Source organism: Hirundo rustica, chromosome Z (genome assembly GCF_015227805.2).
Source record: "Hirundo rustica isolate bHirRus1 chromosome Z, bHirRus1.pri.v3, whole genome shotgun sequence".
NCBI lineage: Eukaryota > Metazoa > Chordata > Aves > Passeriformes > Hirundinidae > Hirundo > Hirundo rustica.
Window position 1 is genome coordinate 32456158 of NC_053488.1, and position 15300 is coordinate 32471457.

The 15300-nt window shown below is 36.0% G+C and overlaps 1 protein-coding gene across 7 annotated transcripts in view; it reads right to left on the bottom strand.

The window, feature by feature from the left end:
* Nucleotides 1-3680: 3680 nt before the first annotated feature.
* The window catches only part of ZDHHC21 (zinc finger DHHC-type palmitoyltransferase 21), a 37992-nt gene continuing 26372 nt past the window's right edge, over nucleotides 3681-15300 (bottom strand). For 4 of the 7 annotated variants that reach the window (XM_040091245.2, XM_040091244.1, XM_040091242.2 and 1 more), the window contains 2 exons: nucleotides 8185-8228; nucleotides 6019-7698 (listed from right to left, as the gene is read on the bottom strand). In XM_040091245.2, coding sequence (XP_039947179.1) covers nucleotides 7566-7698; nucleotides 8185-8228 — 177 coding nt within the window. In that variant the 3' untranslated portion in view covers nucleotides 6019-7565. Of the gene's footprint in view, nucleotides 7699-8184; nucleotides 8229-8992; nucleotides 9222-15300 lie in introns of all 7 variants that reach the window. The other 3 variants (XM_040091243.2, XR_009208636.1, XM_040091240.2) reach the window with 3 other exon arrangements.

Genomic DNA, 15300 nt, shown 5'->3' on the forward strand with positions numbered 1-15300 from the left:
GTTTATAAATTGACAAAAGACATCAAGAAATGCTTTCAGGAGCCTTAGGCACTAAAAATACTGGAGTGCACATTTTAATTTTTTTTATGGGCATCTGGGAAGAGATCCCAGTTTCCACAATTGAAAAGAGAGCATGCACAAATACAAGCCAATTGTATCTGATTTGTAAACATTAAATAAATTTCATTTTAGAGATAACCAGATTTGAAACTACTGTGGGGAGAGATGCTCATTGAAATTTCAGGCAAAAGAAACTGACATTTTGGCAGCAGGTAAGAACAACTTTTCCTGGAATACACATAGGGAATTTTACAGGCTCGTTTTAAGCTACTCTGAAAAGATCACTATGGAAGTGATTTTTATTACTGTTATTAGCAGAATCTGGTTTTTGGACTGAAACAGAAGATGCGAGGCCTGCACCACAAACTTTCACCATGTGGTTTGTGCCTCCTGATTCATGAAATGACACAGTTCAGCTATGTTAATCATTTCCTTGGAGATGTAACTACTGGTTTTTTTCTTCAGTTTACTAGTCTTGCAGCGATCTTCCCAGGTGTCTAAAATCTTCCCTGTACTTCTAAAGCTGAGACTACTGCTTGCACCACACCCAGCAGCTTTTGTTTTATTGTTAACTATTTTTTTTTCCTGTGTTCACTGCTGTACCTCTTTTTACATCTTTATAAAGCCAGTATCTCATTTGAAACAGACCAAAGTGCGTGAAATTTTTCTGCATCAAAGTCCAACATAAAATCCCATGCACAAAACAGAATAGCTGCTGATTCAGATTCATTTAGCTCTCAAAAACTGCTCCAAGGATGAACAATCTAATACATTGTTAAAAAAACCCCCACAAAATACAAACTGCTGCCTTGTGCTCTGTGTCATTTATTTTCATGTTGTATTTTAGGTTATTTATTTTCATTATAATGGTTTGTTCTGCACGCCCCTGTTCTAAGAAATGTTATGCTCTGAGGTTTATCCCTGCCCCTCTTCCCTGACAATCCTCCCATATTGCTCCCAGTCCCCTCCTACGGGCCCTGCCTGTCATTGGATTGTTCCTCCCGGCTTCTAGAGACTTCGGGTAAGGCCATCGAGCGATAGGACAGGAGCTGAGAAGGTTCCTTCCCTTATGTTCTCATTGGTTTCTTTAAATGTCCCTCCAACCCTGTTCCACTCCCAGTTTGTCTCCTCCCTTAGTCCCTCCCCTGTATTTAATCCCGGAGCTCAACGCCCTGGGCAGCTTGGCTGGAGACACTCCCTGAGGTTCCCTGAGGTGTCTCCGCGTGGGACTGAATAAGCACCTTGGACCTTTTGCTCCAACTGAGTCTGACTTCTCCCTCCATCTTCAGTGAGGCCTCTCCCGTGATAAGGGGGAAACCCGCTTTGCTGCTCCTCTGGTTCCCAGGATCCAGAGAGTGTTCCCCGACTGATCTCAATGTCAGCTAGCATGGGTAGAAGGAGCCGTTGCTCTGAGAAAGGACCACTGCAACGGGTTGGCACCACCAACGTGAGGCTCGTCAACAAGCCCAAGATTAAAAAACCCCAAACTCTATTTCTGTAATTTGAAAAATGGCAGTTTATATAATTCTTAGTTGATAGCTACATCAGAGGCTGGAACTGTGATTATGTAGGCAAGATATTTAACCAATACTATAACCAGTGTTGTATACCAACGTTAGTTGGTAGATACTCCTAACAGAGAAAGTTTTCAATACTTCGACCAACATTCAGCTCTTCTCTTAAAAGTAAACAACAAAACTCAGATATTACGTACCTCACTAAGTATTCAGCAATTTTTCATAGTTCATTTATTCAAAACAATCATTTGGGATTGTAGCTTTTTCACTTGTCACAATAAAAAAATAGACATCAGTGAGAGTAATTTATAACACAATCAGAAAAATCTGCAAACAGATCTGAAAAATATTAGTGTACAATTTACACAACTTTAAATCATTTTAAATGAAATTCAGCCAAGAGAAAAACTTTTTTATTATTTAAAAATAAAATTTCACAAAAATATAGGACAAAAGAATTCTCAGTAGGAATGACAAAATAAACCATAACTTAATTTTTAAAAGTCTCACAGAAACATGACATGAATGAAATAAACAAATATAAATAAAAAAACAATACATTGCTTATCAGCTGAACATACTCTTGCATTTTTAGATCTGATTAAAAGAATATCAGAGTAAGCTTTCCTGTTTTAATATTATGCAGTCATTCGTCTCGTACATTATCATTTAAGCATAACCAATGTTAGAACTCATAATTTTCAACAACTCCAGTAGGAACTTCATTCACCATTATTTGAAAACAGTCAAGATCAAACTAAGAACAAAGGAATAAAACTAAATCACATGCCCATGTGTGAGCTACAAAAATCAGAATGCTAGTGTACAAAAGTCAGTACTATTTTTCTGCCCATTAAAAAGACAGAGTGATGATTTTCTGTCTGTAGACACAGAGATATCAGTCCAGGGAATGTGCATAAAAATACCCAGAAATGCACAGAAATTAGAAGTCCCATATTCTCTATGAAAATTTTCTATTGGAAAACCACTGTTAAGTATAAGTCATTCTTACAGTTATACAGTTGATACTTAGATGGCTGTTGTTGCAACAAGTGGCTTTAACCGCTCTGCCACAGCCTGGTCAAGACACAAGATGCCACTGGATAACTTCAGCAGAACTGAAATCCTAGGCCTTATGCAGTCCACAGATTCCAGTATTTCAATGCCTCTCAAGGTCAAATGTTCAGCCACTGAGAAAGAAGTACAAAAATCTTCTGAGGAACGTTTTCTGAAGTATCCAGTCACATGGTATGTCACCTAAGCATGGACACAGTATTTAGAAGTATCTACTCGTCCCAAAAGCAGTTTCTAGCAGCATTCACCATCGCGCTGTCACTTTTGAGATCCTAGTACTTCAACTAATTTACAATTAGATTCAACTTATTAGTATGAGAAAGTCACCTCCCTCAGCCTGTTGGCCGAACTTCTTATGATGCAACCCAGGGAACAGATGGTTTGCTGTGCTGGAAGCACACATTACCAGGTCATGTTGACCTCCTCATCAACCAAACATGGTAACATGAACAACGAAATATCCTGGATTTCGAATGTGAAAACAATATGATGTCATGATCTGTGGGTTTTGTATGAGGTAGAGTTAATTTTCTTCAGGGTAGCTACTGCAGGGCTGTTTCAGATTTGTTCTGGGAAAAGTGTTGATAATGTTTTCCTTAGAGTTGAGCCACAAGGACACACAGTGACAGGGCCTTTTTTTGCTCCTTACACCATCCCATGAAGGAGGTTGGGGGTGCACAAGGAGTTGGGAGGGGGCACAGCTGGGACAGCTGACCCCAACTGACTCCAGGGATATTCCATACCACACGGTGTCATGCTCAGCAAATAGAGCTGGAGGAAGAAGGAACACATGAATGTGTAGAGTGATGGTGTTTGTCTTCCCCAGTCACTGTCAGATGCACTGCAGCCCTGCTTTCCTACAACTGGCTGAACACCTGCCTGACCACAGGTAATTAATTAAAAAAAAACAATAATTAAAATTAAAATTAAATTTAAAGTAATTAAAATTAAAATTAAAAGTAATTAAAATTAAAAGTAATAAAAAGTAATTAAAATTAAAATTAAAGTAATTAAAAAAACCCAGTAAATTAATTTTTTATTTTGCTTTGTTTGCCTGCATGGCTTTTGCTTTATCTATCAAACCTATAGATTGTCTTTATCTTGACCCAAGAATTTCACATTGTAACTCTTCCAAATCTCCCCCTCATCCTGTTGGGGGGGTGTGGGGAACTGAGTGGCTCTGTGGTGCTTAGTTGCTGGCTGGGGTTAAACCAGGATACATGACATTCTACTTCGTGTTTTATTAACAATGTATTTATAAACTAATGAATCGAAATAATTATCAGGAATATCTAAAGAACAGCTCAGAACATATTTTAAAAGTTATATATATTAACAAAGATTGATGCATGAAAAATTTATTCTTAAAATTCAAGACTCACAACTCCTCTCCAAGACTGAAAATTATTGTGTGTGTACCTGAACTGGTAGACCAGCTGTGTGATGGAAGTTCTCCTTCAAAGCAACAGGTCAGAGGACAGATTCGCAGACATTATTTAATGCATTGTCTTTTATTTTAGACATCGGCATTTTTTCAAATGAAATCTCAAATCTCTGATTATGAGAAGACAGCAAGTTAACATTCTTTGGTCATACCAGAAGTCATCCCACACTGCAAATAAACCAGCTACTTTGAGACGTTTTCAGGGAGGAGTTCATTGGCTCTCTAAGTTCTCTGTGCCCCTCAGGAATTCAAATATCACCAAGTCAGAAGACAACATTCACTTTTCTCAATAAAGCATGTGTTGTTCTGATATTACATTAGGATGAAATTTAGTGACACTCTCTACAAGATTTTTTTTAAATGCATAAAAATGACAAACAGCAATCAATCTTAAAAATGCAGTTTCTACTAAAACAAAAAATCTTAAGGAAGACTTGCAGAGAAAGAAAAAGAAAGCAATGATTCAAAGGATTCAAGAATTTCAAGGCCTGAAGAATTTCTAATTGGTTCATGAAAGTCTGATTTTTCCTGACAGAACAATTTAATCTGAGAATTAGCTTCAGAAACATTACTTGGAGAAACTAATAACATGAAAGAGTCCTTCAGTGAAATTAAGAAAAAAAAAATTACTTTTACCATTTTAGAGGCCGCTGATTCAAAGAATAAAGTTTAATACCTCCTAAAATATCAAGTCTCTCCAAATTCTCCCCTTTGTCCCCAAATACTTAGAAAAGGGACAGAAATTAAGTAGTGGTCTTAATCATGTTGCAAATTGATTCCTAATGTTATGATGATTAGGCAACTGAGAAAAAGTAGATTTAAAAGGAAATGGAACAATATGGAAACATTTGAGAACACAAATTTGTAATATTAGCACTTCTGTTTGAGAATCAGGCAAGATTTTCATGGACATCACTTGCTGGAAAGTATAATTGATACTCCAGCCTCCAGGTTTGCCTTTCGGTCATTTAAGTAAGCACCTTGGAATTTAGAGGCTTCCTAACCTCCCAGCTGCTCGAGAGGGAGGTGTACTGCCTTGGATGGCTTTCCGTGGTGTGCGGGTCCCACGGCGGCTCAGCGGCACCAGAGCGCCAGCAGGACAGCGGGTGACAAGGGTGGTGCGGAACACGGCAGCTGCTCCCGGGGCTGCTCCCGGGCCCTGCAACCCCACAGCACCATCCCTCAGCTGCCCTCCAGCCTCAGGAACCACCGGAGCCCCTTGTATCTAAAGGTTCTGCCCCAGCATGGGCTTGGAGCTCCATGCACAGTAACATTCACTGAAACAGTAATATCGGGAAGCAGAACACACAATCATATACCCCACAATAAATATACCAAAAATAGTTAAATTCTTGGTTCTCTTTCTGAGCAAGGTTCAGAACTGTACAATCTCCTCTGGTAACTGATCAGCACTAAAAACTTCAAACTATATTGTGCTCATGGAACATTTAAATATTTGCATGGAAAATGAAATATTATTTCCCTGTATACTCCCCAGACTAAAATTTTGTCTGGAGGGGGGGAGGGGGGGAGGGGGAAGGGAGCAGGTGTGTGGAAAAGAAAATAAAAATAACAGAGCCATTACTTTATTATGTATACCCACATTCCTTTCAATTTCAAGCACTGCTCCAGTCTTTCACCCATTTCCTCAAGGCTCTTTTTGTTTAAATATTGCTGCCAATACGCCAATACCACTTGAGAGAAAGTCTGACCTCAGTACAACTGGCACGAGGAGGGAAAAAAAAAAAAAAAAGGAAAATGGCTGAACATTAGGCTTGAAATTTAAGGTAATAAAACATTGCATCTATTTTTAAAAGGAAAGGAAAAGTAAAGTTGGATCAAATGTTAGATATTTACAAAAGTTTAAAGTTCACATGATTTTTAAGAGGCATTTTTTGAAATTTTCAATGGATCATCAAAATCTGTTAATTCAATAAAGGAACACCTAACATTGGCAGTAAATATACTAAGACTTTAAAAGAATTGATCTAAAAATTTTTGCAAACACCAGTCATGAAAAACCTTGCCCTTCTTTTTTGAAGTAACTGTTCACAAATAAGCTATCACTTCCTGCACAATTTACATATATAAAATCCTGACTTGGTGTCTTCTATTGTGTCCTGCTGCGTGTCTGCTATTTAAGGTGGATCCTAGTCGTGATAGACTATGCAACAGACCCAGTAAGAAGCAAAACCGGAAACACTGATCTGTGAATTTCTCCCAGAAATCCACAGTAGTTTTCAAAATCATCTGAAGCTAATATTTGTATAGATACAGAGGGCTAAAGTAAGTAGTACATAATTTCTCCAGCTAAAGGAAGACCAAACTGGTGCTTTGGAAATAGTTATCCTTTTACCAGATCTGAAAGATGCTTTCTTTGGTTAACTACTCCCATACTTAAAGGGACAGCAAGCTATCTACATCAACAAAGTACCCTATTGAATGTGTTCATATACTTCACTGTTCATGTTAGTAGCAAATTTATATTTATGAATAAATATTTTCAGTTATTTTTATTTTCAATATACAAACACTCACACCAATTCCAGCTCATCAAGACTAATGAAAAGTAAATATAAAAATTTTAACTTTATTGACAATATATTCTTCTTTATGGCACATTATGCTAACTAACTACATCTGAATTTTTTAAAAGTAATCATTCTAGTATTTGCACCATGCAACCTCTTTGTTGATTATTGCTGATTCAAATCATTAGGATTTAGGGAAAACATGCTTTGTATCTGCACAGTTTACCCTGAAAATATTTAATCCCTCTAACTGACATAAAGACATGAACACTTTTCACTAACATCATATTTAGGTCAAAAGATAACTGTAAACTGTAAACTTTTCTCTATGTAAACACACATATTTGTGTGCCTTTACAAAACCTCTCAGAGAAAGGTTTAGGAAGTATTCTGCTTCAGCTTTATGTTACCTTTTACAGTGCAGTGCTGCAGGATTACTTTTGCATATCGTAAATAACTGGCAGAATAGCAGAATTTTAAACATATGTAGCATGAAAAAAAGACATTATTATCATCCAGACAGACATACTATGAAAGACCCTTAAAAAAAAAAAAAAATTCAAGGCAGAATAAGACAGTGAGAAATCTAACCATCAATGCAAATTCAGTGCTTCCTACACAAAACAATAAAAGAAAAAAAGGTAAAAAAAGGAGACAGTATCAAACTACATTCTAGTTGTTTGCTTTTGGTATTAACCTCAAAGAGAAAAGGAATCTTGTTGGAAAGCTAATTTGAAAGTAAATAAGCCTGAAGTTGATTGTTTAACTTGCATTAATTTCAGAATAGAATCAAGACCATAACTAAAATAATGCCTGGGGCACACTGTGATGCCTACGACTGGATTTTAATTGACTTGAAGACTGTCATAGTCCTATTATCATAAAACCTGTAATGCACTTCCAGCATGGAGGACCCATCTGTACCCACCATCCATCTGTTTAGACATGATTGGCAAAGTGGTAGGGAACTCGCAGTGGTTGCCTCTGCCTGAAAGGAATAAACCACAGGATCTTCCAGTGAGTGCCAAAAACTTCTGAGAAGGTCTGCTGCCATGGCTTTCGGGGCCTCGATCTACAGAAGACAGCATTATTAGTGAAAGACAGCATGCCCACAGTGCACTTCAGTCAGCTTACAACAATGTAGGCTGGCTGGGGATCCAGTACTGGACTCTGATGAATTGTGTCCAAGCATCACAAATACAACTTTCATTTCATTATAACGTGCAGCTGAGACTTAACAGGAGAACAGAAACTATCTGTGTCATTAATCAAACAAAGGCATCTTTTGCAGCACAGGAGACCTCAATATTAATGAAATGTATGTCAAAACACTGCAGAAAGTATCTTTTGATCTATACTTTTGAAAAGAAAATATAGTTCCACTGGCTTTGGGTAGGGAAAGAGTGGGAATATGAGGCTATTTTGTGAACTATCACTATTAAAAGATTAGTGAGGTTCCGCTAGAGATAAAAACTACGGAGCACGGTACCATGCAAAATCATCTTAACAAAGAGCTACCCCCTTAGCATTTCAGCAATGCAGGAATTACAGCACTTACATGTCTTCACAACAGTTTGACATTTTTTCTATACTTGTAGTGTCCTGTTAAAGAAAAAAAAAAAGCACAATTAGAAAGCATTTATTTACATTCCTAACTTTTAAAATGTTTTAAAATGCTTTACAAAAGCAAGTAAATATAGCAGGGAATGAATTATTAATGTACACTGCTTTGACAATAGTTCAGCAGGTTGCATATTACACAAATGTCATGTTAGTTTTAAATTAATTTGGGATTACACACAAATTTTAAGTCACTCTGTTAAATGATTTTTACAAGCATGACATGAAATCGTACTGTGTAGTTCGACTACAATACCAAAGAATGCCAACAAAAACTTACAGCATTATTACAGCTAAAATCAATTCAGATACTACAATTAATGCATAGGACATTTAGAAGCAATGTGTATAAGAACTACTCTTGCCATACTTTCCACAAGCACTCAGTGCAGACCTGGAGTATCTCACTGAGATAACCACAGGAAAATCAAGTAAAATGCAGTCATTAACAGATGTAGTATTTTGAAAAGCAGGAGCCAGTCAGAAGTTTTAAAACCATTAGCTTCATGAGTACTATAACACATAACAGCACAACTGAAAATATACTGTGAGTTTCTACAGTTCCTACAATTAAATATCAAATATAAAAATTATTTTCTTAAAATATAAAAGCTAAACAATGTGCAAAGTGAAGGCAATCCTGCAGCTAACAGCAACTTAAATTCATACTTTAATTATAAAATGTTAAGAAAAGTAACAGATCAATGCTAGCTTAGAACACCCCCAAATAAAACTTTTAAGATTACCTATAGTACTTTTTTTCTCACTTTTCACTGTGAATTTCAAAAAAAAGCTTCCTTTGTGAGGATCATGTAGGGGTTTTCAATACACATTTATAGTTCATTACATCCCAAAACCACTTGTGAAGTTCAAAACACAATTAATTGAAATATTTTTCATCATTTCAACTCCTTTTCATTGGTAGTTTGGTATTTTCCTTTATTTTTCATTGATTCAGGCATTCACGTAATGCACCTGTAAAATTACAGTAGAATTTGAATAAAACCAAGAGCTAATCTCAATTGTCCCAACCTCATACAGACAAAGGGACTGTGGTTTAATTAAGCTGTAACTTCCTCATCTAAGAACACTACCTAGGACTAAAAACCATACTGCGCTCTTTGATTGTTCCTGCATATAATTCAGTGCAGGCATTGCTGGGACTTCACCCCTATCTTTTGTAAAGTTTTAAGGGGGAAGGGCACAATATGAGTGGGAAATAACATACAGGAAGCTGCTTCCCTGCTCCACCCGACACGGGTGGCCCCAACTCCCTTGCCAATTCTTGTCCTTCGATTCTACCTCCCAGCTCTGAAGAGTTTTGGAACAGGATCCCTTACCACACACTTAACAGCAAAAATCTTAATTCTGTCTATGACCTATCCATCTGAATCCCAGATGCACTATGGCAAAGGAGTGAAGTCCCATTTTCTCCTGCCAATCCACCAGGATGCTCAAGTTCTTTCCCAGAAGTTTGTGTAGAAAAGGCATACCCAGAGAAGGTTATATAAACCATGCTGGCCCCATCGTTAGGTGGGTGTTAACACCCACTCAGCAAGTGAGGGAGGAAAGGACAGGAGGCAGCAGACTGTAAATACTGCTTGTTGTTTTGATTCCCACAGAAAAACTGCTGCTCCTCTCACATTATGGGCCTGTCTTCCCTCTCCTGCCACAAGCATCAGAAAAGCATTACAAGACACAAGTCAATCTCCTTTTTAGGGAAGGACCCAACTGCACACCAATACTTTGCTTCCTTGGACTGGGTTTTTGTTCAGCTTTTGTCAGAGAAAACACCATCTTTGCTGACCACAGAAATTCATACATGGCTTTCTGAATAAAAAGGACTAAGTGAAGAAGAGTTTACTTCCATGGCATTACAGTAAGGTGGTAATAGCATTTTCATGAGATGCTGTAACTCCTTTTATAATTGAAAAATATCTCAGTTCTAGGAATTATTATCTGGTTAACTCAAAGCTGTTTATCAAATGACACAAAATAATATTGGCATGTTTGAAAGCAATAACGGCAAATGGTCATTTATAAACCGGTAACATGCTAGTCCACACTCTAAACTGACTTGTAGCCATGGAATATTTATGCTACCATTTCAAAAGAGGGGCTTTTAGACCAGCTTCGAGTGCAGAAGTAACATCATCAAATACCTTAAACATGGCTTTCTGCTACATTTCTGCACATTGCTTATTTATTAATACACTTGTACTGCTCCCTAAAATACTGTGTTTGACATTTTGGGGGGGAAAAATTGCAGGTTGGAAACTGGAGATTGTATTTCCTTTTAAGTGTTGTCATGGCACGTTATCAAGACCTGAAAGGTTCTCATCAGGGTCTGCTCCCCTCAAAACTGTAATCTGTTAAATTAACTAAGTTAAAGCACCAAACCAGAAACTCACTCCTTTTCCTTTTCTCTCCCCTCTTCCCACTTCCTCCCTGCTTCCTTACCCCCTCCTCTTACCTTAAAATGCCAACATATACTTTAGATCACTTTTGCTTTACAGTAAAGAAATTGGGACTGAACAGTAAGTCCTTTGCTTCTTGGATAATTTTTCAAAATTTAAAAAAAAAAAAATTAGAGACGCATTTTAAAAGTTGCAAACTAGCAAAGAAACATTGCTCTGATGTTTAGCTGCTTAACAAGTGCTAGTGACTGAACTTAAGAAGCAAAATGCCCCTCATACCTTCCCTCCCCCAACACCGCTGCCAGACAAGGCTCATTTGAAATGTACTTTCATTTGAGAGTGAACCAATTTACCTTTTGACATGAAAATGAAACTTCACAGCACCCCAGGAAAGTCAGTAGCCCCTCTTGAGACAGGAGATGAAGGAAAAGGAAAGTACCACAGTTGAGTTTTGACCTGTTATTTAAGGCTTCCTTCTCAGACATGATTTTTTTTTCTTGTGGAGACAAAGCACCAGAATAACCACTATTCTTCTGAATGACAAGGTGGTCTGTTCATCAAGACATCTCACAAATGTCTTTCAACCACAGTATCGTCTCTCTTAATTATGCATTTGATGCATACCAAGGTTTTGCTACAGAATTACTGTGTTCAGCCTAAGAGGCTTTGGCTGTCTGCATCTACTATCAGCTTGGATTACTATTAATACAAATAGAACTCTGCTAAGATTTCTTTTTCAGACTCAAAGCTAAAGGTAATGTTAAAACCTTTTTTGAGCACTGGCACTCATCCAAAAGGTTAAAATAACTTGGTATAAGCAAAACCACATATCTATAGAGTTCTAGTAATATCTAACTCTAAAAATACCTTGAAAATTGAACCGAATACAAGATGAAATTGACAAACACAACTGATTAATTTGACATGACGGATCAAAGTCATCATCCAGAATGGGAACAAAAATTGTTCCTGCACCAGGTTATTCAGAGATACATACTCAATGACAAGCATCTTAAAGGAACTAGAGAGAAAACATCACACCTTAGTGAGACAGGAAAAATAAATTAGAGGAAATAAACACAGGAATAGGAAAAGGGCAAAGTGTTCAGATTCTGCTGAGGGTAAGAAAAACATGGAGTTTTTTCACTTTGAGGATATACTACAAGTTCATAAGAGCAGCTTGCTTACTCTAAGCTACTGACAGCCAGGACTGCTATAAGTGGAAGGAGAAGAATGGAGAGAAAGAGACATTATGTAAAAGCACAGAAAGAGTTCCGCAAACCAACTTCAAATTCGCTCACAAATGAATCCATCTTAGCTCCAAAGAGAACTGTACCTTTCACATCTACGTTTTTATTTAGCATAACCAACTGACAAAAAGAAAAAATTAAGAAGATCACATGCACTGTTTAACAAACTGTCCTATAGGATGGACTTTATGATGAATAAATTCATCATAAAAAAGCATATGCAAAGGATATTTTTCACTTACTGATTCATGTTTTCCAAAATATAAACTGTAATTTGTAACTTACAGGATGAAGTCCAAAGCATGCCACTACAATCCCTCATTCAATTTTTCTCTTGTGTTTCCTTAAAGTGACATGCAATCATTACAGCTCTATTAAATACTTGCAATAGTAGGATGTAAGCATTATGCCATGCTTTCAGTATTTTCAAATGTTCAGTATAGGTGAATCAGCAGAAAAGTATGATGAAGCAGAAAAATAGAAAACAAAACTTGCAAGCCTCCCCAGATTTACAGTCTTTGCTTTTATCTTGAAGTTGAAGACAACACATCCTTTATATAAAGGGGTTTTTTTCTGCTATCTAACATCTTTTAATGGTGTGCATGCAAGTGACAGGTGAGCAACCCAAGAATATAAAGTCCTAAACACAGAAAGAATACATTGTATTTGAGAAATTATCTTTTTTTTGGCGTTAAATACATGTTGGGCTTACTTCTGGCCACTTTTTAGCATTCTTTTCTTAATCTAGACTTTTAAGATAAGATGGCTAGTTTTATCAATTTTAATTATGTTCAGCTTGAAAATTATTAGTTCTAAGTTTAAACCCCTATATCAGATTCATGTGCTAAACGAAAAATAAAGCTACACTGCGTTACTTTTAGGGAAGAGTCCTGCATTCCTCTGTGTACTGATTAATTCAGTCAAATATATTTCCAATTTATTTATCAGATAATAACTCAAAGAAGGAAAAACATCTACAATGCAGACAATACAAGCAGATCTCTTAACTTCAGGTTATTTCAAATCCATGGCATGTTTGGTGCAGATAGCTGCATGGTAAGAAACATGACAAAACATATTATACTTATTTATCCTTATAAATACCTTGAGACAAAAATATAAGGGAAAAATATTTAAGAAAGGTTACTGTTGATCTTCACACAGAAGTAATTTTAAAGGTCAGATGTCTAAATATGAAAAGCACCATGTAAACAAAATGTACTCAAGCCCTGGAACACTCAAATATTAGTTTTATAGTTACTTTTTTCCAAGTTACTTTTTCTACCTTTACTATTAGAAAAATAGATTAGTAAAAGGACTTCCTTTCTGAGAGATGAACCAGTGATAATTTTGGCAGGATATTCAATGATATTTTATACTCCTTGCACAATAGAAAATCTGATTACATTTTCTGACTTGCACTTTTTCCTTAAAATATAGTAAATTATTAATTTCAATAAAAATATTCATATTTACATAAGACCATGCAGTGACCTAAATAAAAGACATGAGATCTTTTCCTACCTAGAGTTTCTTATACTTCTATTTATTTCTATTTTTTAACCAGCTAATAAAAGAGTTGGGTTTTTTTAAAATAAACTAGTGTTTCATTTTTACGGTAAAGATGTATTTAAAGATGTCAGAATATATTCATTAAAATGCTAAAAAAATTGCAAACTTATTTGAGACAAACAAGGTAAAGATACAAAAGAATTTACAGTTAACAAAATTGTATTCAAAGACCAGGACAGTACTAATTCCTGACAATTTAACTTATAGAACTTCACACAGTCTTCTAATAGGAGATCTAGCTATAGGTGGATTAAAGGTAAAGACAGGAAAAAGGGAAGGGATATGAATAATGAGGAAGAGAAAGACAGATAATGTTAACATTAAGTTATTTTCTGTTAGTAATTTCCATTTACTCTTTGAAGTTATAGTTTATATTTCTTTTTCCCCCTCTGTAATTACTTTATATCTTACACTATATTGTAGCCACATAAAGAATATAATTGCCTGGAAATCCTAATTTCCCCTAACAATCCAAATTTTTAATATGCTAAACTTAATTATGAGGATTAATAGTTCCTTGATTACACTTCTGCCATGTTTGAAAAAACAGGAAAAGCCCTTAGTATTCACTAATCAAAATGGTATTTAATAGATTATCTGATTAAAGATATGATTGCAAATATTTTTAATTACAAGATACTTATTATTAAAGACAAAAAGCATTTCAGCAGAACAGGATCACTTGTCATTCTGCATATTAAATCAGCAACAGATCAATACTATAAAATACACAAAGAATTAAAAAGCTCTTGATTTTAGTAACAGAATAACTGCAGCTACATTTTCATTATTTTGAAACTCAATCTTTGTAAAAAGGTTGAAAAACTATCTTGTAAAATACACTTGCTAATTTAAGGTGAAAAGAAGAAATACTGCAACAAAAAAACCCCAAGCTGCAACATTTTTAAAAGCTTCTGAAGGGAAAAATGCATGTAGTAGGCACCATATTGTGCATCAGACAGGCTGCTGGACGCTATTTTCCCTTCTATCCTTCCTAAAGAAAATAAAGGAAAATTTCTCTTTTCCGCGTCTAGAAAGGACTGATGCAACAGGATACTGGCATATCAATGTGCACCATTCAAACAGTTAATTAACAGGAAACCCTGGTAGCATTAATTAAATTAATAAAGTCACTGTCCACTTAGTTTATGATAACACATCCACTACTTTGCACAAATGCCACATGGTATCTATTAAATTTATAAAAGCCTATCCATTAAATAGTACTGCCCCAGAGAAACAAGTTAATTACTAAATAATTTCAATTAAAAGTTTTTCTCTGCAATACTAGGATAGATCACATTAAATCATATTTAGCAGACCATAGTGGAAGAATTAAGAAAATTTCTTTTCTACCATAGAAATAGTTTGCTAGAACATATGGAAAAATGAACACTGTTTAGTGTTTGAAATAAAAATAATCAAAGGTAATCCTTTAAAATTAGGGTTCAGATTAGTCTCTGTAAAGGATGCTGTTTAACTGAAACATCTGGTAGTGTTACGTTGAGAGACAGGCCTTTTTTAACTTTGGAAATGAGATTAGTAGATCAGTTATTTGTAAGTGTCCAAGTAATTTCTAATTATTTTATCTGGGTCACAGAAAATCCGCTTTTACAGTGCTCCCACAATGACATCAGAGGATCACTGTTGAACTGATTATCCTGTTACCTTCCACCATCTATGGGAAGACCGGATTTTCCTTTTGTACAGAGAAAGAGAAAGAAGTGGCTGATTGCTTCAGACAGGTGGCAGCCAACAAAATAGAGAACACCATGGATCTTGAGAGGAAGAAAATCTCATATATGCAAAAGGTAC